Here is a 27,124-nt window from a genome sequence, read left to right as displayed (position 1 = left end):
ATTTATGATCTGCTACTTCTGCTTTACTGTAGGCCAACATGAATTTCGTCTTTAATTCTGAAATCCTAACATTGATTACTCGGGTTTAATACTGTATTATTTTCTAGAATTTGGCTTTGTACTTGTACATAGCCTTCCTGATTAAAAAATCACCTGATATTAGGGCCACCAAAGACCGAACGTATTAAGCCCATGTGTATTATGTATGTACATAAATTGCGTGTTCTCTGGTTGAGTTGCGTGTTTTGTTGGTAGTTTGGTACTGTAAGTACAGTAATACAGGTTTAATGATGTAAGTACATGCGTGTGTGTATACTGTGTCGGAGTGGACCCTAGGCGTACTCCCATCTCCACCTAGAACTTCTGTTTTAAACAGTAATACTGCTAAATGGGCCTGACTTGAAAGCAGTGAAGAATAGAAATCGAAAGCAAGCGAGAGAGAGAGAGAGAGAGAGAGAAATATATATACACTGTGCTGCCACTTTATTAGGTACACCCCTGCTGTGCACAGAAACGGGTTGTCCCACAACCTTGGAAGTCACATGACCACAGTTGTGGATATAAATGCAGCTCTCTGGTATCAGTTAAGCGTACAAACCGTAGAAAGAATGGGGAAAAGGAGTGATCTAACGGACTTCGAACGTGGCATGGTAGTAGGTGCAAGACGTGCTGGACAAAGCATCTCTGAAACGGCAGTTCTCCTGAACTTTTAACGCACCACAAACGGTGTATCGAGAATGGTGCAACGAACAGAAAACATCCTCTCAACGGCACTCCTGTGGAATAAAATCGCTTGTTGATGAGAGAGGTCAGAGGATTATGGCTAGAATAGTGCAAGCAAACAGACGGGCCACAATGTCGCACATCACGTCAAAATACAACCTTGGTGCGCAGAACAAAATATCGCAACGGACCACTAGACGCACTTTGTCGCGAATGGGCTACAACAGCCGACGGACACATCACGTACCTTTATTATCAATGAAGAACAAGAGACCATGCCTCCTGTGGGCAGAGCAACACCAGCACTGGACTTTCGAGGATTGGAAAACATTTGTTTCATCTGACGAGTCGAAGTTCCTGGTGCATCATGTTGATGGGAACTCAGAATGTGGCGAAAACATGAATCCATGGACCCGTCATGTCTGACGACTACTTTGCAAGGTGGTGGGGGGCAATGTTATGGTGTGGGGAATGTTTTCTTGGCACATTGGGTCCATTGACACCCATAGATTCAGGTCTGCCACATCGTACAGGCGCCTCCGTAGCCAGGTGGGAAGGAGCAGCAGTGCGTAGCACACGCTCCTTGATTGGATCGGGGTTCGAGCCCGTCACCACCAAATACAGAGGATGCGGAAAAGTCAGGGAATGACCACCGCATATCCCGGAGCAATATGGCCTTAGGTGCTAATGACGCACTCCTAAAAAAAAAAAAAACCCAAATAACAGCCACATCGTACCTAAACATTGACCAAGCTGACCAAGTGCATCCGTTCATGTTGACAGTTTATCCTCAGTCAGATGGTTACTTCCAGCAGGACAATGCGGCAGTGCACAAAGCCTGAATCACTATGGAATGGTTCCAGGAACATGACAATGACTTTTCTTTGCTGCAGTGGCCCGCTCAGTCAGCGGATCTCAATATTTTCAGCATCTTGTTCAATCCATGCCTAGACGAATTCAGGCTGTTTTGAAGGCTAAAGGAGGCTCAAGACGCTACTAGGTAGGTATACCTAATAAAGTGACAACACAGTGTGTATATATATATATATATATTTTTTTTTTTTTTTAAATTTAGTTAAATTTATTTAATTTAATTATTGAGCTTAATTTAATTCAATTTAGAAAAGGACAATAAATAAAAGTCAGCATTTCAAGGATTGTTTGCGTGTGTTGGGTGTTGTGCGTGTTAGGCCTCAGCCACCAGGGAGCAACTAACACCTGGACAGCTGCTACCTGGTGCCCTTCCCTGTATGAGGAGCCTGGCCTGGGTCTGCTGTTAAACTGTCGTGAAAGAAGCACAAATCCCGCATCCACCGGAGGTAAAAAGTGTAAAGTGTATTCGTGTCTAGCGGCACAGGAGGTTTACCCCAACTCCGCGTTGCTTTCATTGTAGGTGTAACAGTTCACTGTAAAGGCCAGAGATTTAAAAGTGTATGGATTTTGTAAGTGTAGTGTTGTGTATTGTTGTTTTTCTGGCCATTTAGCCGCTGACCCCTGCTGGGGCCCAACGTTGTTCACACTTAGCCTTGTGGAGGCAGACCAGGTACCCAGTAGTTGATATTTTACTCTGGCAGGCCCTGCCACCTAGTTTCCTGAGATTTCAGTGGCTAGGGTCTTAAAAAAAAAAAAAAAAAATTAAATTAAATAATAAAATAATCGCTGAAAAAGGTTTAAGCCGAAAGAGTTTTGCGTGCGCGGTTTGAATTTGGACATCTTTTAATTTTTAACATTGTGTGGGACATGCGCTGGTGTATAGACAGAGTAGGGGAGGGAGGCTAAAGACTGGGGGGAAAAGCCAGAAGTATGGGGACAATAGATTAGGTGTTCCCAAAGGCAGTGGGGCAGGCCCATGCCCCACCAGAGGTAGAGAAGCGGGGAGTCGCAGGGGGGGGGGACAAGAAACCGTCTCCTCCCTGCCTGGGGATTGGGAATTAAAGGTGAATAGGACTAGAGAGTCCTATTCTGACCGCCATATTGCGTAATACAAGTAGTTCCTGCATTTATGTCCATTCCGGACTTTTTGTCACTTGGTTTGTTTGTATGTACTCATCTTCGTTGGTTAGTTCCTGTGGCTGTGTCTGACCAGGTTCCTTGTCACTTTGCTATTTTCTTGATCTTTGTAGGGTCCTGTTGGGTCCTTTGATCCGTTAGTGGCCTCACTTTGGTCGGGGTTGTCTTCTTCCACGCTCATTTTGATTTCCTCTTACTCTTTGCAGTCTTGTGGGGTGGTCGATTTTCTTCGAGTATTAATTTACTTTCATTCATTGTGGATGGCAATTTCCGTTCTTCTTCGGTCGAAGACTTCTCGTGCAAATTGGCTGAAAGCCGCGTAGTCGTCTTCTGTGTCCAAGAGATGGTGGTCTTTGTTTTTTGGTATGTACTGTATTTTAGTTATTAGCACGCTTCTCTGTTCCTCATAGCACTCACAGTCGTGCATTATATGATGCCATGTTTCAGGCTCACCACAGGTGCAAGTTAGCTCCTCCGTTATACCCAGCATGTTCAATTTTGCCTTGAATGGGCCATGGCCCGTTAGTAAGTACGTTGCATTTAACCCCAGGTTAAACCACTGGGGGGGGGGGGGATTTTGGATACGTCTTGGCAACAGTGGTATGAATCTCTTCGTCACTTCGCCTTTGTTTGATGCTGTCCATCTGTCCTGCCACAGCTGTAGCAGGTGAGCCACGATTCTATGCTTTTCTGCTTTGCGGTTGTTGTTTGGTTCTAGGGTGAGTCCATAGATTGTAGTGGGTGTTCCCTTAGACAGGTGGTACATGAGCCCGCAGCGAGTCACCTCCAGGTCCAGTGGGAGGACTCCTGTCAAGACCTGGAGGGCGTGCGTGCTCACTGTTCTGCATGCACGAGAGATGGTGAGCATAATGCTACGCTGGAGGTAGTGCAATACTGGTGGGTCCAATGATAATGTAAGTACATTGATATTTATTACTTAAAGTGGTCCCAGCCTACCAATAGCAACCCCGCTGATAATGTAAGTACATTTTTTTTCCATTTATCTGTACACACAAATTATTACATTTATATACAAAAGTTACAAATATATATATATATATATATATATATATATATATATACACAATTTTATATACATTAACATTCTCGTTATACATATAAAAAATACTACAGTATATATGACCTCCTGGTGCAGAGCATTCGTGTATCCCAGAATCAAGGGTGGCTCCTAGGCAAAAGCTCATCTCCACTTAGTTCATCTGTACAGCCGTAGAACCTCTTAGAAGTTGGCTTAAAAACATGTGTGCGGTATTACACCACCGCCGATACAAGGCAGCTGCTACCTTGTGCTCTTCTCTAGGCCAGGGTTTATATTGTCTGTTTGTGCCGAATGCACAAGTCCCGCACCCATCGGAGGTAATGCAATACCGGTGGGTGCCTGTCTCGCTTCCTGAACTTGGAGCGAGTGAATAATTAAATAAAATGAAAAGTAAATCACTAGTGGAGAAAATTCCACAAATTATCCTCAGTCCACCAAGAAACAGTAATTATTATATAAAGAGATATACAGGGTGATTCACTACCAGTGCGACAAACTTGCAGGAGGTGTAGGGGGCACAAAGACGAATCGGAATCACATAGCATTGCAGGGTCCGAAATGCCTTCGTCATACGGTAGAGGACGTTGAACGGGAGGTCGCGTGAACAGAGATCCCAGGAAGTCTGCATTTGCGAACCGGTTCCCGTGGCAGTAGGATGGATGAGTATTCAAACGTTGAACTGGCCGACATGCACCTCGCGTATGGAGCTGCTGTAACGGGCGCGTCGCTCTGCGCTTGTACCAGGAACATTTCCCGCACAGGCGTGCTCCTCATCATACGATTTTCGCACGTGTGCACAGAAGGTTACGTGAGACTGGTTGTTTCACGAGAGGTACCATGAATTGAGAGCGAACGACGAGGACGCCAGACAATGAGGAGAATGTCCTACGTCTTGCAGAAGGCAGTACGAGTACTCGAGCGATAGGCTAACGATTGGGTATTTCCCAATCCACTGTATGGAGGATATTGTCAACAAACCAAATGAGTTCATACCATCTGCAATGCGTCCAATCATTGGAGCCTGCGGATTATCCACTCTGGAGGACTTTTGCTACTTGGTTTCTTCAACAGAAACGGTTCGCAAATGCTGACTTCCAGCGGGATCGCTGTTCACGCGACCTCCCGTTCAACGTCCTCTACCGCATGACGAAGGCATTTCGAACCCTGCAATGCTATGTGATTCCGATTCGTCTTTGTGCCCCCTACACCTCCTGCAAGTTTGTCGCACTGGTAGTGAATCACCCTGTATACAACACTTGTTTTAAATGTGCTCAGAGTATCAGAATTCCTGAGAATCCAGAAAACAGTATATAATTAGTTTACACACAGTAGACTATGTTTAACTACAGAAATACTCTTCAAAGAAAGACCACCTCCACATTCAATTAACAGCACTATCTAGTCTTTCCGCTAGAACTTCCAAACCTGCTGCCATTTTGTCAATAACAATTGACCTTTTTTTTTTTTTTTTTTTTTAGTAGTTGTTGGCGCATAGGCTTCTGTGGCCATAATGCACCTCCCTAGGTTTTTGCAGTACTCTGATCCAAGCCCGAGGCGGGAATCGAACCCGCGACCTTTGGGTTGCCAGGCAAGCACTTTACCCACCCGGCTAGCCCGGTCGGCAACAATTGACCTAAATCAACACAATAACAATTGACAAAAATCAACACAATAACAATTCATGTAAATCTTCCGTTCCCACATTAATCATTTGTCTTTTTGCGAAGTCCAGACATTAAATCCACTGTAGGTTGAGAGTACAATGGACAGTTGAAAAGTACATGAATTCGATAGAGACTCAATTGTATTTCCTCAGTTGGCGGACAGTAAACAGACGCAATATAAAAACTTATGAAAGGTGTGGAGATCATTAAACAGATCACAGTGTCCGTACACGGACCTGTAATGTCGGTAACCACCAGATCATTATTTAAAACAACTATTGCACTTTTTGGAGGTTTTTCAAGGGAATGAATAATTCTTGCCGAGGTTGGAACCCATAACTTTATGATAATGTAAGTACAGTAACTCGGGTTTAATACTGTATTAAACCTGAGTTTCTGGGGGGTGGGTGAATCTTACTGTTCATGGCGTGAGATTGACTAACTCAGCCACGGAGTGTAAACAGCCCATAAAAGTTCCTCCTGTCATTGACTTGATTCGAACCAGAGCCTCCTTCTCCACTACACTGGTTATAATCACTGTCTTCCCGGTGTGGAGAGGTTGGTGATTATAACCACTGTGCTACCAGCGCAGACCCCTGCCTGATTTTACTGTTGATGGCTCATCACCATCCATTTCATATTCTGTGAGGTGGTCACTGAAATTATTGTTTCAGTGATAAACTAATAATACTTATTCAACGGAACTCAGTAATATTCTTATTTAATTTTGTATGACTTTTATTGACACTACTGCCCTAAAATTTAATTTACAGCCAGGCCGTTTGAATTTAATTCGCCTATCTTGGTGACGAGATTGCTTTGGATTGGACTTCTATTGACTGAACTCTCTGTCCTTATGGTATTACGTTTCGATTTCTTTGACTGTCGATTTTGCCATTAATTTTCTTACATTTTTATTTTCTGAAAGAAGTACATTAACGTCCGTTTCGAAGTGGGTTTCTATATAGCCAGCTACAATTTTCCTTGTAAGAAGACGCTTACAAAAGGAATAGTGAACAAAGCACTATTGAAATGCACGAGTCAGCATGTCATTTGTAGCAAGCATGATGATAAATGATTTCTGGAGTACTGAAATAACCATTACACTGTTGATGTCTGTTGGATAAATGATCTACATGGCATGAAGCAGTTTTCTTCAAAAGAAACCATATACTTTCATAATGTAAAAAACACGTCTTCAAATCATTAGTGCTTTTCGAATGATATTACAATTTAGACATATAAAACATGGGATTATATTTGCAATAAATTTAACATGAACTGAACATGAAATATATCTAAATATTTAATACAGACAGATTCATTCCTTCCATTGTTTTTCTGTAATCAGAACCCTGCTTTTCTTAAGTAAAACTGTTATGCATTACCGTTCAATAAGAGTTTCTGGATTATCACAAAGCGAGGTTTTCAACTATATTATTAATACTAAAAAAATAAACGCACAAAACTACCCATTTGAATTCACTATGGAACTGCCAGTGTACATACACAATATTTTGTTCGTAGTAGGGAATGAATCACAACAGTAGTGTAAAAGGCATCGATTTAATTGAATTGTATCTCATATTGTGACTACCTTCACAACGAGTTACTATATTGCACTACCTCGAATAAGTAACTCTTCCCCAATGGAGAAGAGTATTGTTACTTATTCTTGGAAGATACCATCAGCACCCAGACGGCACCGTTTGAAAAAAAAAAATGTATGGAATAAAGCACTGTGTTATCCACATATTAGACTTAGGAAAGCAAAAAAGGCGTAGGAAAGTGATAGTAGGAGAGGAAGAAGAAGAAATATCGTCGAAAGAGGAAAGGGACAGTTATTCCTCACTAAACCACTCATAAATCCCCCGAATAGGCAACGCTTCCTCATTAGGAAAGACTGTTGTTACGTTTTGCAGTAACGTGGGCCCAACAAGACTCCCCCAGACGGCACCCTTTTGGAGTTTATTGGCTCCTCATCGTGGGGGAAGGTAACCTGGTACCATTTCAAGGCGTATTGGCTTATCCTCGGTGGGTGAGTAGGTACCCTCGTCTTGCAGTCATGCTAAACCAGTGTAGTATAATTTCACAATATGAGAGATGCCAAATGGTATGCATAGTAATAGTACTAAAAAAATAAACACACAAGGCTTAATAAACTACAAATTTGAAATTCACTTTAAAACTGCCAGCGTAGGGCCGCGTTAATGCTACAGCAAAGTCGGCCATGACTGGGGGCCTCATTTTCAGAGTAAATATTTTCTAAAGTAGTGATAAAATTTTCTAAAATTTCTAATAATAATAATAATCCAATAAAAACTAATATAAAAGCATACTTAATTATTAAGTGTTTAAATTTTATTCTTATACCTTTTTATTGTACAATAAAAAAGTTAAAAATTTCTATTAAAATTGTTTTTATTGTTACTTTATTTTCAAGTCAGAGAACATAAAACACTTTTGACCTCTTATTTTCCATTTTTATATACATGTATATATACATAACCATACAAATAAATTAGAATGAGAATTAAAATAAAAAATAAAATAATGCCAGCAGTATGGCAAGACAAGAGCAAAAATAGTCGAAATTAAACCTAAATTAAATGAAACCAAACATGGAGGGAAGAGAGGGGTAAGAAGAGTAAAAATATTGCAGCAGAAATCTCTAAAATAATTTAGAAAATCGAAATGTAAGAATAATAATTCATTGAATTTTGAAAGCCAATTAAATAGAAATTTAACGGCGCCCGCTCTGACGGGCACCAAGTCCAAATTTATGTGAAATATCACCAGCAGAGATGTAAACAAAAAAAAATTTGTTTGGTTTTATTGTAGTGGTTTACATCTCTGCTGGTGATATTTCAAATAAATTTGGATTTGGTGCCCGTCAGAGGGGTCGCCGTTAAATTTCTATTTAATTGGCTTTCAAAATTCAATGAATTTTGAATTTTTCTTACATTTAGATTTTCTAAATTATTTTAGAGAGTTTCTGCTGCAATATTTTTACTCTTGTTACCCCTCTCTTCTCTCCACGTTTGGTTTGATTTAATTTAAGTTTAATTTCGACTATTTTCGTTCTTGTCTTGCCATACTGCTGGCATTATTTTATTTTAACTCTCATTCTAATTTATTTGTATGGTTTATTTCAAGCATCATGTACAGGAATGTATGCTGTACCTTTTTATTTTTATTATGAAAGATTCCGTTTCCAACTATTTTAAACTTTATTCAAATATATGTATAATTATATATATATATAGAATCAAATTACTAAAGTGTAGAACTGTGATATTATAATTACTAAAGCATTGAACAGAGATTTTATATGATAATATTTACCACTCAGATTAATGCCATCAGCGATAGAACATAACACTCGTCGTTAAATATATGCAGTAATGAAATAATGTTAAAATGTAGAGGCCATCCTGTAGTTTAAAAAACCGATGTAATCCGTGAACCAACCGGACCCTAGGCAACAATGGTTAAACATAAATATAAATTCAATAATATATATACATAATACGCCGTCCATGGGAAATGATACTTTGTCGAGGGCTAAACCCCTACAAAATACAAAACCCATGGCTGGCTGAGCAGCGTATGACACAACTTGGAGATTTGGCATCTTAAAAGATCTGCATAGCCTTGGTCTTAGGGGGGCACTCCCCATTTTTTAGCCAATCGATCTTTCCAAGTTCGTGTGGGATCCTCACTCTCTCGTCCCTTCACCCAAGAGGAGGGAGTACCACAAGGATCAGTATTAAGTGTCACGCTTTTTGCCATCAAAGTAAATTCCATCACAGAACAACTTCCTCCAACTGTAAACAGTGCCCTCTATGTTGATGACTTTAGCATACTTTGTCAGTCCTGCAACATGAGGGTTATTGAAAGACAACTGCAGAAATCCATCGATCGCCTCAACTCCTGGGTACTTGCAAATGACTTCAGGTTCTCGCCGGAGAAGACCGTTTGCGTACACTTTTGTTGTAAGCGTAATCTTCATCCTGAACCTGAATTAAGGCTCGGACAAAATGCTATTCCAGTAGCAGCGGACACAAAATTCTTGGGACTCAGATTTTACAAAAAGCTGACCTTTCTGGATCATATCCGTCAGCTCCGCACAAAGTGCACAAGAGGCCTTAATATTCTCCGCTCGCTCTCCTCTACATCATGGGGTGCAGACCGATGCACCCTTCTATGGCTTTACCGTGCACTTGTGCGATCCAAATTAGATTATGGGTCCCAGGTATATTCTTCAGCCAGAGACAGCGCCCTTCGATGGCTGGACCCTGTCCATCATCAGGCTCTCCGTATCGCTACTGGAGCATATAGAACATCTCCTGTCCAGAGTTTATACGTCGAAGCAAACGAACCACCGTTATCGCTTCGACGTAAGCAGTTGTCTTTAAAGTACGCTTTAAAACTGAAATCCCTGCCAGACCATCCAACGTGGCCATTCGTTTTTGAGCCACGGTGGGAAAATTTGTACAATACCCTTAAGACTGCCAATCGTCCTTTTGGTATTCGTCTCCAAGAGCTACTCAAAGAACTTAATATCAAGGTAGACAAGGTTGCCCAAACACCAAAGCAACCCCTTCCACCCTGGCATGCTCATGTCCCGGCATGCGACTTATCCCTTAGAAATTGGGGAAAGTCGGACACTCTATCATCAGTCTACCTGCAGCTTTATTCAGCATACCGAGTTGAACATTCTGACTTCGCGCCAGTTTACACAGACGGTTCGAAGTCGGAATCATATGTGGGATCTGCTGCTGTCTTTACAGACAGCACTACATCGGAGCAGATTCCCTCTGAATGCAGCATATTCACTGCAGAGCTGCACGCTATAGAGTTAGCCTTGGATCAGTAAATCACATCAGTAAATGCCAATACCAACGGTTCATTTTATATTCTGACTCTCTCAGCGTGTTATAGGCTTTAATAATTGTGAGATATAATTCTCATCCAGTTCTGTCTAGCATTCAGCAGAAGATTCACTTTCTCCATGAACGTGAATATGATATCCTCTTCTGCTGAATTCCCAGCTACATTGGGATTATGGGAAACGATTTGGCTGACACCGCAGCCAAATCAGCAATTCCCAGTAATAATCGCTGCCTATCAGTCCCCTATACAGACTACAGGCAAATAATACACGAGAAAATACACTCCCAATGGCAGGATTCGTGGAATAGACAGACTGCGAATAAATTATATCATATAACGCCTGTAATTGAACCGTGGCAGTCTAGTCTGCGCAGGAATCGTAAGGAGGAAGTTGTTCTTGCCCGGACCCGCATAGGACATAGGCATTTGACACATTCTTTTTTGCTAAGGGCTGATGACCCTCCTGTGTGTGAGTCTTGTGGCACAATTTTATCAATTAGACACATTTTAATTGATTGCTTTACTGCTTTTAATCATCTGACTGAGCCTTATACACTCAGTCAGATAAAAATCTGACAATGACCATGTGTCTGCTATTTTTAGCTTTTTGAAATCAGTAAACCATTTTACTCATATTTAAAATATCTACTTTGTTATTGTTACTTGTTTACTGATATTTGTCTTTTACTGTTTATACTTGTTTTTTTATACTTTGACTTGGTGACCTAATTCTTTAGGCCACTGAAAAAAAATTTTTTTTTTTTATTTTTTAATGACCAGGTTTTGGCGCATTATAGCCTTAGTTGGTAATGCGCCAATAAAACCCAACAACAAACAAGCTGGCTGAGCTATCAGTTTCTGTTGTCATCTGCCTGTATAACTAGGACCAAAAGAAGTCCATAATGACCCGTAAGATAGGTATAAAATATAATAAAAAATAAAAAATAAAATAAAAATTATAATAGAAATAAATATAATAAAAATTAAGTAACTTAACTGTAATTTTGCAGAATACAGGCTGGATGACATCCAGCCTGTATTACGGGTCATTATGGACTTCTTTTGGTCCTAGTTATACAGGCAGATGACAACAGAAACTGATAGCTCAGCCAGCCATGGGTTTGGTATTTTGTAGGGGTTTAGCCCTCGACAAAGTCCCTTGCAAAGTATCTTTTCCCATGGACGGCGTATTATGTATATATTGTATTGAATTTATATTTATGTTTAACCATTGTTGCCTAGGGTCCGGTTGGTTCACGGATTACATCGGTTTTTTGAACTACAGGATGGCCTCTACATTTTAACATTATTTCATTACTGCACACACACACACACACACACACACACACACACACACCGGGTGGTTATAAAATAAGTTTCCCTATTCAGGAGACCCTAGTGTCAAAACGGGTGGAGTTAGCGCTGTGAAAATCGTGGGTATGGGGAAGCGATTTGTAGAAGGGGGAAAAAAGTTCAAGTTTTCGCCACCAAGGGAAAACGGCGCTGCACATATGTAAAAGTTGTCATTTACTTCAAGCCACGCTTATGCAAATGACATCTTGTTAGATAAAAGCAGAAAGGCCAACGCCACCGTCAATAACCATTATGGCTCTTACAAAAAGGGAACGTGCTCTTTTAGTAAAATTGTTCTACCAGAATAATAGCAACGCTAATGCAGCACTACGTGAATATCGGAAACTTACAAAGGTTTGCGTAAAGGACCTTTGACGTCAGTGGGGCTTCGAAAAACTAATAAAGAAATTTGAAGCCACCGACCGGGGAGTTAGGTATAATTTCAGGCAGGGGGCGATCACGTATCGGAACGGAGTTAGTGGATGAAGTGGCGGATGCAATGGTCAGAATGCGAAACGCTACCAGTCAGTAGTGCCTGCCAGATGTGTGTCAAGAGACTTGAACCTTCCTTGGTCTACTGTACGTAAAGTGCTTCGAATAATTTTACGCTGGTTCCCGTGCACAATTCACGTAGTGCAAGAACTCAAGTCTTGTGATCAGCAACAACGAATAGACTGCTCTACTCGTTGTTGCTGATCGCAACAATAATGAATAGACTTTGCTCCACGATTTCTGGAACTTGACGATACATGGGTTCGAATGATCTTGTGGTCTGAATGAGGCACATTTCACTTTTCATGGGGCCGTAAATGCACAAAACTGCCGAATATGAGGAACTTCTCTCGTCCATCTGCTCTGCATGAAAGATCATTACAAAGTCCATACGTTACAGTATGGTGTGGATTCACAGCAGAGTTTATAATCAGACCATTTTTCTTTGAAGAGGCTACACCTCATGGTCCCCTACGGTGTTACGGTAACTAGTGCACGGTACTGCATTCTTCTAAGAAAGTGGTTCCTTTCAAAAATCAAAAAAGTTTACGGATCTCTTAAAAAAAAAAAAAGTTTGCGGAACGTTTGCATAGAACGAATAATTTGACCAGTTCCAGAGGGTGGTTTCGCGATCTCCCTGGAACTGGTCTACGTACCCCCAGGGGTCCGATAACCCCAGTTTGAAAACCCTGTTCTTAGAGATCACATTATTCCCGCTCTGCAAGAAAGGCAGTGCTTGGAGATCGTAGTGTTCATGCAAGATGGTGCCCCTCCCCACGTTGGTCGACAAGTGAGAGAACTGCTCCGTTCAACATTCGGAAATAATCGTATCGTTTCTAGAGACTTTCCGCTGTTCTGGCCAGCCCGATCAGCAGATCTCATTCCTTGTGATTTCTGGCTATGAGGATATCTGAAAGACAGAGTTTACCGTGGCGGCATGCAGACGCTTGTCGATTTGAAATCAAGTATTAAACAGCATGTAGCCAACATTCCCAATGAGATGCTACGCGAAACTGTGTCGCACGCAGCCCTCCGTTTTCAGAATGTCATCTCAAGTGAAGCAAAGCGCATAGAACAATATCTGGAGATTTCTAAGTTCTGATATTAAAATCTAATCCTAAGTTAAGTATTCCATCTCATATTTACAGTGCTAATTTCTCCCCATGGTGGCGGAAATTTGAATTAATTTTTTTTTCTTCTACAAATCGCTTCCCCATATCCTAAATGATATTGCCCACCGATTTCAACATCGCTATCTCTAACCATTTTGACACTAGGGTCTCCTGAATAGGGAAACTTATTTTATAACCACCCGGTACATTTATTGTGTTTAGGTGGTCCCAATCATAGCATTCCAGCCGTATATATTGCAGATTAGCCAATAAGGCAACATAGTGAGCGACCATATAGATCAGCCACTAATGCAGTACAGAGAGTCACTACATGGGGAAAAACTCTGGAAAAAACCCTTGAACTTCCTTTGTTCAAATAAATTCCATCTTTATAAAACAAATTTCTTATTTTAAATAAGGCCACACTTATATTAACTAAGCTCTATAAGCCTTGCTGAGTCTTTCAAATCTAAAAGTTAATTCGCAAAATTTTCATCATATTTCTTTCACTTGTGTTGGTAGATTTGTAGATACAAGAACAGTTGTCCCCCCCCCCCAACATTTTTCCAGTATAATCTTATATTTCTCGACCAAGTTATCAATTTTTTTAAATTTAAAGTCATTAATATCCACCTGGATAATCTTACTTTTTTAGCACCCTTAGAACGTTCTCGTGGATAGCACAGCTGGTAGAATCGTTGACCTACCGCGCAGTCATACGTAGAAATTAAATTGAATCTTGGCTTTTGTGTCACCTCTCTTCTAATATTCTTACCTTTCTCACAGACGATTTAATGCGTAGCACAGTTAATCACCGGCCTCCCCACACCGGGTGTAAAAGACCTGAGTAAGAGTTCCGTAAATGACGCAAGGAACGTTTTAGGGATATTTTTCACAACGTGGCTAAGTTAGTGGGTCTCAGGGAGGGTATTATGGTTTTTCCTCTCGGAAACTTGGGTTTTTCGTCCAGCAAGCAGAAAATCGATCACACAATTTACAGGCAGTATACACGGGGCAATAGGCGTTAGTCGCTGATGCTCCTAAAAAACCCTAAAACTACAACAACAACAACAGCACCCTTTAAAACTGGTAGCTGGTTTAGTCACATCATTAATTTTCTCACCCGGCAGGCACTCTGTTTCTTTTCCATCTGTCTTTATTACAGAATGTATTTACAATTTATCTTACAATTGAATCTCCAACCAAGACTACTTTCGGTGGAACCAGAGCGCCGCTCGGTTTAGAATTACACTTCCATTGTTTTTCTGTAATCAGAACCCTCCTTTTCTTAATTAAATCTGTTGTGCATTACCGTTCAATAAGAGTTACTGATTTATCGCCAAAGCAAGGCTTTCAACTATATTATTAATATTAGAAAAATAAACGCACAAAACTACGCATTTGAATTCACTATGGAACTGCCAGTGTACGTACACAATATTTTGTTCATAGTAGGGAATGAACCACAACATTCCTTTTAAGGCATCAACTCCTGTTTTCTGAGGCTCATTTTCGCCTAACAGATCACCTGATTTAAGGCGATCACACTTCTTACATCTAGCACTTTCTGCGCATAAAGCAATTTTGATAATGGTTTTCTGCGCAGAAAACCATCATCATCAACTAAAGAAAGTTCCACATACATGAGACAGACAAGCGGCATACCGTTTTCGTGTTTTATTTAAACAATTTAAGTTTTAAGAATAATAAATTTGACATACTTAATGTTTCAAATAATAAATAAATTATAAAGCCCAAGATATAAGAGAAAACAGATTTAATTCCTTAAGTGCTAAGTGATACAAATATCTAGGCCTTACCCTAAATACTTTACTGATTTAGCAAATGTAATCTGGCTAAAATTTTCTACAAATTACTCACCGGCGACATTATGAACATGGAAGACACACGCTGTTAGGACGATCGTATAAAGAGTCTGAAAAAGAAATTTTTAATTAGTTTAGTTAACTAAAAGATCTCGAATAATATTATGAAATGTATGAGTAATATGCGCACGCGCACACAGAGAGAGAGAGAGAGAGAGAGAGCGCGAGCGCGATTCTTTCTCATTTATTACAGTACCAACTGAAACAGCTCCAGAATTATTTATTGTAGATGTTTAAAATTCTTCTAGGTTTCTCTCTGAAAATAAAGAGGCCGGACTTCATTTTGCAGTACAAAGTTTAAAATATTGACAAATTTCCGTATACTTGTTCCCGATTACTTATGAAGCATACTATATGACAAAAAAATATTTGTACAACAAATAGGTATTTGCAAAGGGAACTTTTAATTCAGAAGACTAATACACAGAGGGCCACCTTTTGCGCATACGAAAGCTGTACCCTCTCCCCCAACGCCGCAGCTCGGGTAGCTGTTGGTTGATATTCGTCGCCATTCCTCCTGTGAGACAGCTGCCAGAGCCGATTTTGAAGAAGGCTGTTTTGATCGCAACTCATCCGGAGTTCCAATTCGTCTCACAAGTGTTCATTGGGGTTCAGGTCTTAGTTTTAAGCCTACCAATTTAAATTTTCTCATCTTTGTCTACAGACCAGTTCTATATGACCCTCGCTTTATGACTTAAGTGTCATGCTGATAATAACAGTTATGATAGCGCATAATTGCCTGGAGCGCCAAGTTGATCGTGGACTTCATTGTTTCGGGTGCCAGCACTATTAGACCAAGTGCGAAGCAGCTACATACGATTACACTACCTCGATCAGATTTCATGGTTGAGAAGATATATTCCGACAGGAAACGTTATTCAGGCAAACTCCACACCCAAACACGACCATTAAACTAATTATTGTGTAGTGGGATGCTTAATTTCATCGCATCTCCCACTGTTCTAGAGTCTATGAATTTTTTATTTTATTATTAACAACAACAAGAAGCGGCCCCTAGCCTGAAACTGGCAAATCCGCTTATACATAAATATTATATTATATACAATGATATACATAATCAGAGTCATGTTCATTACAATGTCATAAGTAAATGAACATATGTAGCATGTCCACATAGCAAATCACATCACGCAACTAATCAGAAGTATAAATTGTGGCACAAGGTTTGTGGTTTTTTGTCTGTTTCGTCCATCTAAGAAGGACGAAAACCACAACCACTGTAGGTAGTGCTATACCAGTTGGTGCTAGCTAATCCCGTACCCACACCTTCCCAAACTGGGGTACCAGCTAAGAGAAAAAAATAAAAAAAAGGAGATGTTAGGATTTTAGCGATATCGATAGACATTGCAGGTGTTGGTTTGGTTCCTTGTTGTTGAGATGATGATAGACTAGAGAAGAGTTTCTTTCTTTTGGTGAAAACAGCAGAGGAGAATTGTTGTAGAGCTGACAACGATTGAGAATTTTCAGTCAGTGCCACTTCATTTCCTTCAGAAAAGTTGCTGACAGCAGTTCGGAGTGTAGATCTGTCGTCGTGGTACAGGTTACAGCGATGCAGAATGTGCGTCCAGGTTTCCTTAGCACCACACATGCAGAGATTAGTGTCGGACAAGCCAAATTTAAATAGTGTTGAGTTGATGGAGCCGTGCCCAGTAAGTATATATGATGTTGTTAAGCTGGAAGAAAACCATTGGCGAACACAAGAACGTTCTTGTTGAGAGGGAAGGTAACTGCAGGAACAAAAGAGCTGGTGACTTGACCTGTAGTACTGGAATCCCATCGTGATTGCCACACATTGATAAGTTCATTCCAAATTCTCCGTTTCTCGTCTTTGATGTTACCAGTTAGGTTACATGAGAACCACACACGATTTTATTAACTTTAAAAAGAAACGCGCATCTTTTCTGAAGCAAAAACGACAAGCCAACTATAGATATATAGCTAACAATATGCTCGAAGTGGCCGCTTCCAAAGCACTGCGAGAATATTCAAATGTATGAGCGCCTCTTCATAAATGGGCAGACTACTTTTGATGAGGGTTGCTTAAAGGAAGAATCTAATCGTCCCTTTTCCGTCCCCTTACGTGATTTGACTCCCATGTGTGTACACTTAATATTAAAAAGGAAAATCTGTTTAAAGTAATAAACGAGTTACCGAACAAACCTACCGTCGGGCCTGATAGATTTCCTTTGTTTATCATTGAAATAAACCGTTTTCATTGTGGATGTTCTTTTACATATCTTTAATGAAATTTTGCGAACAACTTCGGTGCCTCAAATTTGGACACATTATTGCGTGAAACCTATTCTGAAGAATTCGAGGCCTAAAACTCCGAAAGATTTTCGTCCGATCTCAGTGGGCTCTTCGCTCCTTAAAAGTTTTTGAAAAGACAATCCTAGCGCAACTTATTGAGCACTGTTTTCATCACAGACCATGTCAGCTTCACAACGTTGTCCCTGGAAGCTCTACTATCACCAATCTCCTTCAAACGCTGTTTCACATACAGGAAACTTTGAATTCTCGAACGCAGCTCGACATAATTTTTCTTGACATTAGATCTGCATATGATAGGATTTCCATCACATCTTTACTTCACATCCTGAAGAACTACTTCAGGATCTCCCATAACCTCCTCACTGTACTCAAAAAAACGACTCCTTGTTGAGCCCAAAGGTCTATCACAATCCTCTACAGTCTTCAGAGGGATTCCACAGGGTGGCGTTTTGTCAGCAGCACTATTTACAGCGTCTTTGGAACCTCTGCTAGCAAATTTACAAAACATGATATTGTACGCCGACGATCTGAAGCTCTTCATTCATTCGGATCAGCTGGAGCAAGCGCTCTCTGTCCAAAGAGCTGCAACAAAACAAATCTCTCAGATAAACACATTTCTTCAATACATTGGTCTCCAGCTAAATGACGAAAAATTTGCCCATATGACATTTGCAAAGAGAAGAATAAATCCAATGCACATCTCTATAAATGGACACCAAATTAAACTTGCCAACTCTCACAAGGACCTAGGTTTTGTCTGGAATTCGAACCTGTCTTTTCTGGAGCACTTCAGGGAAGCAAGAAACAAATCCTTCGCAGCACCTTTGGTGTACTCGACAGAAAAATTCCCCCCTTCCAATTCGAAAACACCAAACACGAGAGGTACTGTGATCTGGACTCTGCAACAGCTAAGCCAATTCACAATTGGCTTAGCTGTTTCAGAGTCCAGATTTGATTCCAACAGAATATGTAACAAAACTATCAAGGTGTAACAGAGGTATAAGTATGGATGGATAGCAGTTGTGGCCTATGTGTTTCAAAAGAGACTAGGAGGCTTGTGGTTTGTACAAGAGGTTTGTACTGTTTGAAACTTGCCTCTTGTACAAACTGTGGTTTGTACAAGAGGCAAGTTTCCTCTTTTTGGATTTTTTAAAATTGATTTTGCATTTATTATTAACTTGTTTTCGACTATTCCAAACTTTAAAGTAGGCAGAAGATTAAGCTGAAGATTTTAATTGAAGCCAATTACGATATACTTTATAGTGAACAATTAGAAATCCGAGGTTATATTTCTTCCCCTGTGTGGGACAGAACTGTATGTATAGTTTAACTTTTTAGTTTTATGAAATTCCCCCCTATTCATTCTAATTGTGGTGAGAAGGAGGAGATGTACAAAGCATAATTTTTGCAGGTGTCTTGTCAGTAATGACTTGGTACATTGTTTTTTAAGAATTGTAGTTTGCAGTTTTAATTCATAAATATATTTTTTGTTCAATACCTGGCTTCCTACCAAATCAATGAAGTGACAGTTACTATGGAAAAGGCTGTTAGAACCTACACCGATGAGCCAAAACATTATGACCACCTTCCTAATATGATGTTGGTTCTCCGTGTGCAGCCAAAACAGCTCGTACCCGGCAAGACATGGATGCTACAAGATTTCTGCATGTGTCTTGTGGCATCTGGTACCAACACAACCAGCAGATCCTTTAACTCCTGTAAGGTCCGTGGTTGAGACGCCGCAGATCAGTTGCTGTTCCAACACAAACCACAGATGCTCGATGGGATTGATGTCTGGGGAATTTGGAGGCCAGAGCAATCCTGGAAGTCTTCCCCATGTTCCACGAACCAGTCTTGAACAATCCTGGCGGTGTGGCCTGGCGCATTATCCTACTGAAAGACGGCACCACCAGAGGGGAAGACCGTTGCCATGAAAGGGTGTACCTGGTCAGCAATAATGTTTAGGTATAGGTATGTATAGCTATAGGTACGTTGAAGGTCAGACGTCTTCGGGGATTTCTCCCATCTCTGCGTATGTTCTATGTATCGAGTGACAATACTCTTTATATGCTAGAGGTTTAAATATAATGTATGGGCCATGTGGTATGTAGTTTGTTGTGCCCATTGTTCATCCGCCCTATTGGTCCCCGGGCCCCTAGTGAGACCCGGCGTTACCATACCTAGCGACGAGGATGCCGGCCGGGTGTACCAAAAGACTAATTATACTCTGGCAGGTCCTGCCACTTACTTTCCTGGGATTTCGGTGGCTAGGACCTAAAATAAAGGTTGGAGCGATCGCGGTTGATTTAGGTAAAATTGCATTTAGAAAGCGCTGCGTGGTATTTACCCTGAAAGAACTATTTCTAGAGATCCTAAAATGTCGGGCAAAATTTGATGTGATTTAAATTTGGATGGGCAGTCGCTGTACAAGAGAAAGTGTTGGGAGGGGAGGGTGAAAACTGGGGGATGAAATAGGATGAAGAGGGACCGGATAGGAAGGTAACCCCCTATTTTCAGTGGGACATGCCTATGCCCCACGAGAGTGAAAATATGGGGAAGGTGAGAAAAACTGTCCTCCCCCTCCCCAGGAAAAAAAAGAAAAAAGAAAAAAAAAAAAAAAAAGACCCTTTGACACGGAAGTGCGGTTTTGGGTGGCCAATAGGCCATATCACCTGTTGTACCTCCGCTGTAATTCAAATGGTGATGTCGTCCAGTGGTGTCACCATTGACTCAACGAACAAGGTCTTCTCCTGGCAAGCCGGGGATCTGGGGTTCTGTAATTTTTATTATCGGGCCTTTGTCGTGCAGTGAATTGGAGTTTTCTTCTGTTTACTTTCAGGAGTGGGAATTTTGGATTGGTGTTCAAACTGGGTATCACAGAGTGGGTGCTGTGGAATAGCTTCGTACATTATGATAAATTTTATTTGTGTGTCACGTTCTTCTTTGACCTCCTGCAGCCCTTCTAGTCGGGTTGCCTTTGTTTTCCTTCTGAAAAATAGATCCTGGGCATATTGACTGAGTGCTTTGTAGTCCTCTTGAGTGTCTAACAGTCTGGGTTCTTGGTTGTCTGGTATAAATTGGATTGTCGTTATTAGGCATAGTCGTAGGTCGTCATACAGATCGCAGTCAAACATTGAGTGTCTCCAGGACTCCGGAACACTTACACTTAACCTAAATATTTGATGAAGTTGGTGAATATTATAACGCGGACTGTTTAGGTAAAGTGTAAAGTGTTCATCGTCTAACGGCCCCAGGGGTTCCCCCCATCTCCGTGGTGTGTACTCTGTGAAGGCCAGAGATTTAAAAAGTGTAAGGTATATGTTTATGTTGTGTAGCGTCATGTTGTGTTGTTCCTCTGACCTTGTAGCCGTTGGGCCCCTAGAGTGTAGAGTGTAGAGTGTGTTTAGTGTCAAACGGCACCAGGGGTTTCCCCCATCTCCGCGTGCTATACATTGTGGGTGTGAAACAGAACACTGTCAATGCCAGAGGTTTAAAAGTGTATGGATTTTGTACATGTGTAGTGTCGTGTACCGTTGTTCCTCTGGTCATTTAGCCGCTGGGCCCCTAATGGGACCCAACGTTGTCCACACTCTGCCTCGTGGAGGCAGACCAGGTACACCACTATTATAGTTATTTACTCTGGCAGGTCCTGCCACCTAATTTCCTGAGATTTCAGTGGCTAGGACCTTAAAAAAAAAAAAAAAATTAAAAAAAAAAAAATAAATAAATAATAATAATAAAAAGAAATAATAATAATAAATAAAAAAATAAATAAATAAAATAAATAAAAAAAAAAAAAAAACCGTTATATAACGTTATGGGTCAGCCAAAAAGAAGTACTATTTATGCAAATAAATGTTAAGTTTTTGGGTGTAGGGCTCATGCAATTTAACAATGGTTCAGACACTAGTAATTATAATTAAAAGAGAGAGAGAGAGGGGTGGGGAGACTGAAGGCTGGGGGGAAAGACAGAAATAAGGGGTCCATAGAGAAGATGACCCCCAAATCAGTGGAGCAGGCCCATGCCCCACCAGAGGGAAGAGAGGGGGCGGCGAGGGGAGGAGGAGACCAGAAGTCACCTCCCCCTCTCGCCCGGGGTGTGGAGGCAAAGGGCCACGCAAGGGAGCGTGGCTTAAAAAAAAAAAAAAAAAAAATTTTCTATAGAGTCCCAAAGGAAGGTCTTGTATCTGGGTGAGAGCCAGCTTCGTTGAGTCCAAGGATGGTTAGTTTAGTCGTGGGACTATGGTGCCTGTTCTTGATCCCTGTAGACAGCAATAAGTGTCCTTCTTCGGGTGAACAGTTCCTGGGCGAATTTTGTCAGCTCCTTATACTCCTCTTGCGAGTCCAACAGGTTTAATTCCCTATCGCGAGGGAAGTAAGTGAGCTTTGTCATCAGGAGGCAGCGGAGATCCTCATAGTTTTCGCAGTTGTACATTATGTGAGACCATGTCTCCACTTCCCCACAGACACAGCGGGGATCGTTTACTAATTTGAAACTGTTTAGTTTGGCGTTCAGGGCCCCATGACCTGTTAAAAGGTACGTAGTGTACAGTCCAGGGTGAAACCATGATGGTGCTTTTGGGTATAATCTTCCGACATCAGGCAGAAATTTCCTCGTTATTTCCCCTTTTGTGGATTCTGACCACCTATCCTGCCAGATCTGCTGCAGGTGGGTGGCGAGTTTTGTTTTCTCTCTTTTCAGGTTTCCTGTAGGGTCAATGGAGTGGCCCAGGAAGGTGCAGGGAAGCCCTTTTGCGAGATGCTGCACCATGGCACAACGCACCACCTCGAGGTCAAGGGGGAGTGCTCCCGCCAGAACCTGCAGAGCATGTGTACTCACAGTGCAGCAGGCCCGTGAAATAGAGAGGAGTATTGTCCTCTGGATGGAATCTAGTGTCCGTCTGTTAACTGCAGTAGTTGCTTTCTGGAACCAGATGGGTGACGCGTAAGTTATGGCTGGTATAAATGTCGTTTTGTAATACAGTCCCAAGGTGTGCCTCTTTAGTCCCCAATCCCTTTTAGCTATTCTTGAGACGAGGGCAGAATATCTCCTGATTTTCTCTCGGATATGTTTCAAGTGTGGGTTGAAAGATTGGTTCCTGTCCAGTATGATTCCTAGATATTTCATCTCACTGAGTAGTTTGATAGTTGTATTTTCTACTTTAATTTGCGGTGGTCTACGGAGATTTAATGTTCCTTTCAGTAGCATTGAGTAGGTTTTTCCCGGTGAGATCTTAAGAAAATGGACCTTCATCCAGTCTTGTAGAATTTGAATTGCTTGATTTGCCTGGGTTTCCAATTGAAGTCGGTTGTCTGCGGCAGCAGTCAGTATCAGGTCATCTGCAAATGTTGGGCCCCTAGTGGGATCCCCCCCGTTGTAGGTGGTAGACGTCAGAGTGCCTGGCACATGGATGACTGGACCCTGGGTATCACAGCAGAACATCGCCCAAAGCATGACACCACCGCCACTGGCTTGTTATCGTCCCACGGTGCATCCAGGCGCCATAACTTCCCCAGGTAAACGACGCACACGTACCCGGCCGTCCACATGGTGTAACAGGAAACGTGATTCATCAGACCATATGACATTCTTCCAATCACTCTAGGTCCAGTTTCGATTCTCGCGTGCCTATTGTAGGCGCTGTTGCTGGTGAACCGTAGTTAGCATGGGCACTCGGAGCGGCCTGCGGCTATGCAGCCCCATTTTCAGCAGAGTTCGATGTACCGTGTGAAAACAATGATAGATACACATTACTCCCGTCACCAGCATTCCAATTACCGGAGAGTTGTGCCACAGTCGCCCTTCTGTTCCTACGTACCATCTGGGAGAGTCTTTGCTCACCTCGAGCATCGATGAGCTGTGGTCATCCAACACTTCGCCGGCGGTTGGTGGGTTCCCCCTCCTCGGACCACTTTCAGTAGGTACTAACCAATGCTGACTGTGAGCATCCCACCAGTCGTGCTGTTTCGGATATGCTCTGACCCAGTCGTCTGGCCATTACAATTTGCCCTCTGTCAAACTCGCTTAAGTCCGCTGCCTTTCCCATCTGAATAACAAGAGTAACACTGATTAACGGAGCTCAGTATCAGGTGTTTTTTTATACCGTGTTCCGACCCGCGCACGCGCCGCAGTCATCTGCAGTTGCTTCGAATGACTCGCTGGTCATAATGATTTGGCTCATTGGTGTATAGTGCTTAGTACTGTGCATGGGTTGGAGGTTGAGAAGACGAAAGGAGATATTTGTTGACATGAGGCTGGAACTTCTGCAGACTAATTTTCAGGAAAAACGTATGAAATAAGATTGTTCCAGAAAACAGCAGTTGAATGAATAAACGAGGAAGATGAAAAGTTGGTTTTGTGAGTTTGACGTTGGACAGTAAATGGATGTTGGCTGGTGGCTGCACGGGTTCGGACTGTTTTGAAAGAGAGAGTGGGAATTATAGAAGCCAATTCAGACAGTGCTCATGGAAGTATCTGTAGAAAATGCATGCAGCAGACACAGTACGTCTACGAGACAGAGTGGAAAGACTCTGTTAAAGATGAGTCATTAATTAACTGAATGGAATCTAGAAGCCTGAGAGAGGTTTTGGGCACCGCCCCAGATGTGGGAACAATCTTTCATGGTAGGGCGGATTTGCGATTTGTACAGATTGAACAGCTGTTTGGAAGAAAAGACGCTCAGAGCGAAAGGGAAAACCAAGTTTTTTAGATGCAGAGGAAGAAATATTTGCAATGTGCTTGTGCCAAAAGAAATTAGAAGTCAGGGTAATCCCCAAATGAGATATAAACAGGACTGAGTTTTAGAAGAATTGAAATCAATTAAGATGTCACTGCCCCACTGGAGAATTACCTGGAGATCGGCATTTAAGGAATTGGTAGCGGATATTCGAGAAGTTAAAGCTGATTGAACAGGGCGAGGTTTCTCAAACTGGAAGGTGGAATGCAATGTGCTATCATCAGCAAAACTAAGGATGGGATTTCCGATCATTCAAAGAAGGTTATTAATATACAAGAGGAAAAGAGTGGGGGAAAGAACTGAACCTTGAGAAACACCAGCATTAGTGGAGAAGTTAGAAGACAGAGATCCATCTACCATCACCCTCGTGAGCAGTCAGAGAGAAAACTGGATAACTAATTACAAAAAAACATTTGGCAAACCATAAGATGAAAGCTTGTTTAGAAGACCTTTATGCCAAACACGATCGGAAACCTTTGAGTTGTCAAGAGCAACTGCTTGTGTTTCACCATTTTTTTCATCAGAATTTGTCTATAAACGGATAACATAAACCAGAACATCACCAGTGGATCGACACTGACGAAATCTATACTGGCGATCGTTGATCAGAAAGAAGGTTTGTAGATAGTTTAAGAGTTGGCGGTTAATTGATTTATCCATTAATTTAGAAAGAGTAGATATAATTGCAATGGGACGATAATTGGATGGGAGGGATTTGTCACCGTTTTTAGGAACTGGCTGGATGTGAGTAAATTTCCAAGCAGAAGGAAAAACACCTTAGGAATAAGAAAGTGAAAAAAGGCGGCAAAGAATAGGAATTGGAACTGGCTGGTTACGGCAATAAGAAGCTAATAACTAGGTTTGTCCGAACTTGTGTGGTACCCGTGGCACTTTACGCATCGGAAATCTGGTCCTCTGCTCCTACAGCCAACCTGTGGCAGTTCTTGGGGACTGAGTATTGGCTTCTTCGATCCCTCAATAGGACTTCAGGACATCCCCTTACTATCTCTAGGGGGTATACTACATTCGCTGCATGGAATGACCCCTTGGAAACAAATCATCACCACTCGCAACCTATTTACCCTCTCCAAGCTCATTTCCCTAGCTTCGATAGCCTTGCCATCCTGACCACGAAGAACAGCAGAATGACTAACCGGCAAAGATCTTTGATCAGACCTGCCCTCAACCAAATCAGCCTTATGTTCCCAGCACACACTATTGGACTACTTAACAACCTAAATATCAACCCCGAGACGATTTGCGTTGACAAAGCCTACAGATCAAAAGTTTTTGTTGGTACCTACGCAGTCTTGCAATTTTAGATCTTTTCATTTCACCATCGCTTTACGTGGCTTCTGTGTTAGAGGATGATATGCGCCCCTTCTCCTGTTCCTGACAGGGCCTGCAGCATCTTGCCGGCATCCCCGCACTCTTCTTGTACAGACGCTGAATGTATTTAGAGTATTATGTCGAACCTAATCTGTCTTAACTTCTGTAATTAATTATTGACTTGATCTTTGTATATTTCATTTTTCCCAATATTGATATTGTATTAATTTTTATACTTGCGTTTACGCTCCTAGCATTTGATTGCTGTCAAGAGGTGGATGTAACTTTTCTTTACCTGACTAAATAAATAAATCAATAAGATGCCGAGAATCTCGCCAGGAACTCCATGCCTTAGACGATAGCATAGTCCTTTGAATATGACATGCAGGTCTAGTGGTAAGATTCCAGCAAGTACCTGCAGAGCAAGAGGACGCTGTCCTGCATGCCCGGAGCATAGCAAGCATCATAATCCGTTGAATGTAGATGAGCTTGGAACGGGATTTAACATTAACGGCTCTGTGGAACCAGACTCCGGAAGCATATGTTGTTATTGGTATGAATACTGCTTGTATAATATAGTAAGAGAGTTTTTTCCTATTTAGTCCCGAGTCCGATTTGGAAATGCGGATAATTGCTGCAGCGAACTTCTTAATCTTCGAGGCGAGGTGATTAATATGAGAGGAGAAGGTTAACCTGTCATCTAAAATTACGCCAAGATGTTTTAATTCAGGTACAAAAGTGATTTACTTACGTCTGTCTTTATATTAGGAGGTCGTCTGTAATCTAACTTGCTCTTAAAAACCATCAGTTTTTATTTTTATGGCAGATATTCGTAAGTAGTAATGATGAGAGGTGATACGGGTCCCCTGGAGGATGCGGGTCCTGACAATATGAACCGATTTTGCGGGGACGGAGGCGAGTCCGATTTGGCGGGAAATGGTATTTGGGAATAAAAAGTTTGTTTTTCTCTCAGTAGCTGTTGTTAGTTGTAATTTCATCATCGAATTTATTTTTTTAATTTATTTTTCGGGACGCGATCTGCGATCGTTATGGGTGACGAGCGGAGACGTTGCCTCACGACTCTGCGGGTTCCCCGTTAGATTTGGGTTAGATGTAAGTTTTGAATGTATTGGTTGTGACGTCATAGTGAATTTTTGTGAATAATTTTAACATTAATTTTGTGGCAATGCATTGTGGGTGTTAATTGGGAAAGTCTATTTTGGAGTGTTTATGTTGTGAGGGGCCGCCGTCGCCCAGCCGCAGCCCCTTCTGTGCAGGATGAAAAGCCATGCGGGATGGAAAACTTTTTTTTTCTTTTTTTCTGAAAGATAAATTACTTACTATTCTGTTGTTGAGACCTGAAAATAAAATTTGTATTTTTAGTTTTTCTTGACCAAAGTTTCACCCTTTTCTTGAAAAGCTGAAAATTAAAACTGTGTTTGTTTGAAGTCTTATGAAGTTTATCTTCAGTGATTATTTTTCTAAAACCTCTGTATGTACTTGATATGTAAAATATAGTGAAACTGTCTGTTTGTATCTTTGAAACTTAGTCCAATCTATTAAAAATGTT

At 41.4% G+C, this 27,124-nt stretch overlaps 1 protein-coding gene across 1 annotated transcript in view; it reads right to left on the bottom strand.

Annotated features, from left to right (window-relative positions):
- The window catches only part of LOC150082036 (uncharacterized), a 94,465-nt gene that overhangs the window by 49,345 nt on the left and 17,996 nt on the right, over nt 1–27,124 (bottom strand). The window contains exon 2 of the mRNA XM_090380404.1: nt 15,192–15,246. Within this exon, the coding sequence (XP_090236530.1) occupies nt 15,192–15,246 (55 nt within the window). The remainder of the gene's footprint in view (nt 1–15,191; nt 15,247–27,124) is intronic.

The sequence above is a fragment of the Mastigoproctus giganteus genome, chromosome 8, assembly GCF_048544385.1.
Source record: "Mastigoproctus giganteus isolate SK-2022 chromosome 8, ASM4854438v1, whole genome shotgun sequence".
NCBI lineage: Eukaryota > Metazoa > Arthropoda > Arachnida > Uropygi > Thelyphonidae > Mastigoproctus > Mastigoproctus giganteus.
Note: the sequence above shows the minus strand (reverse complement) of the source record. Positions and strands in the feature narration are given on the sequence as shown.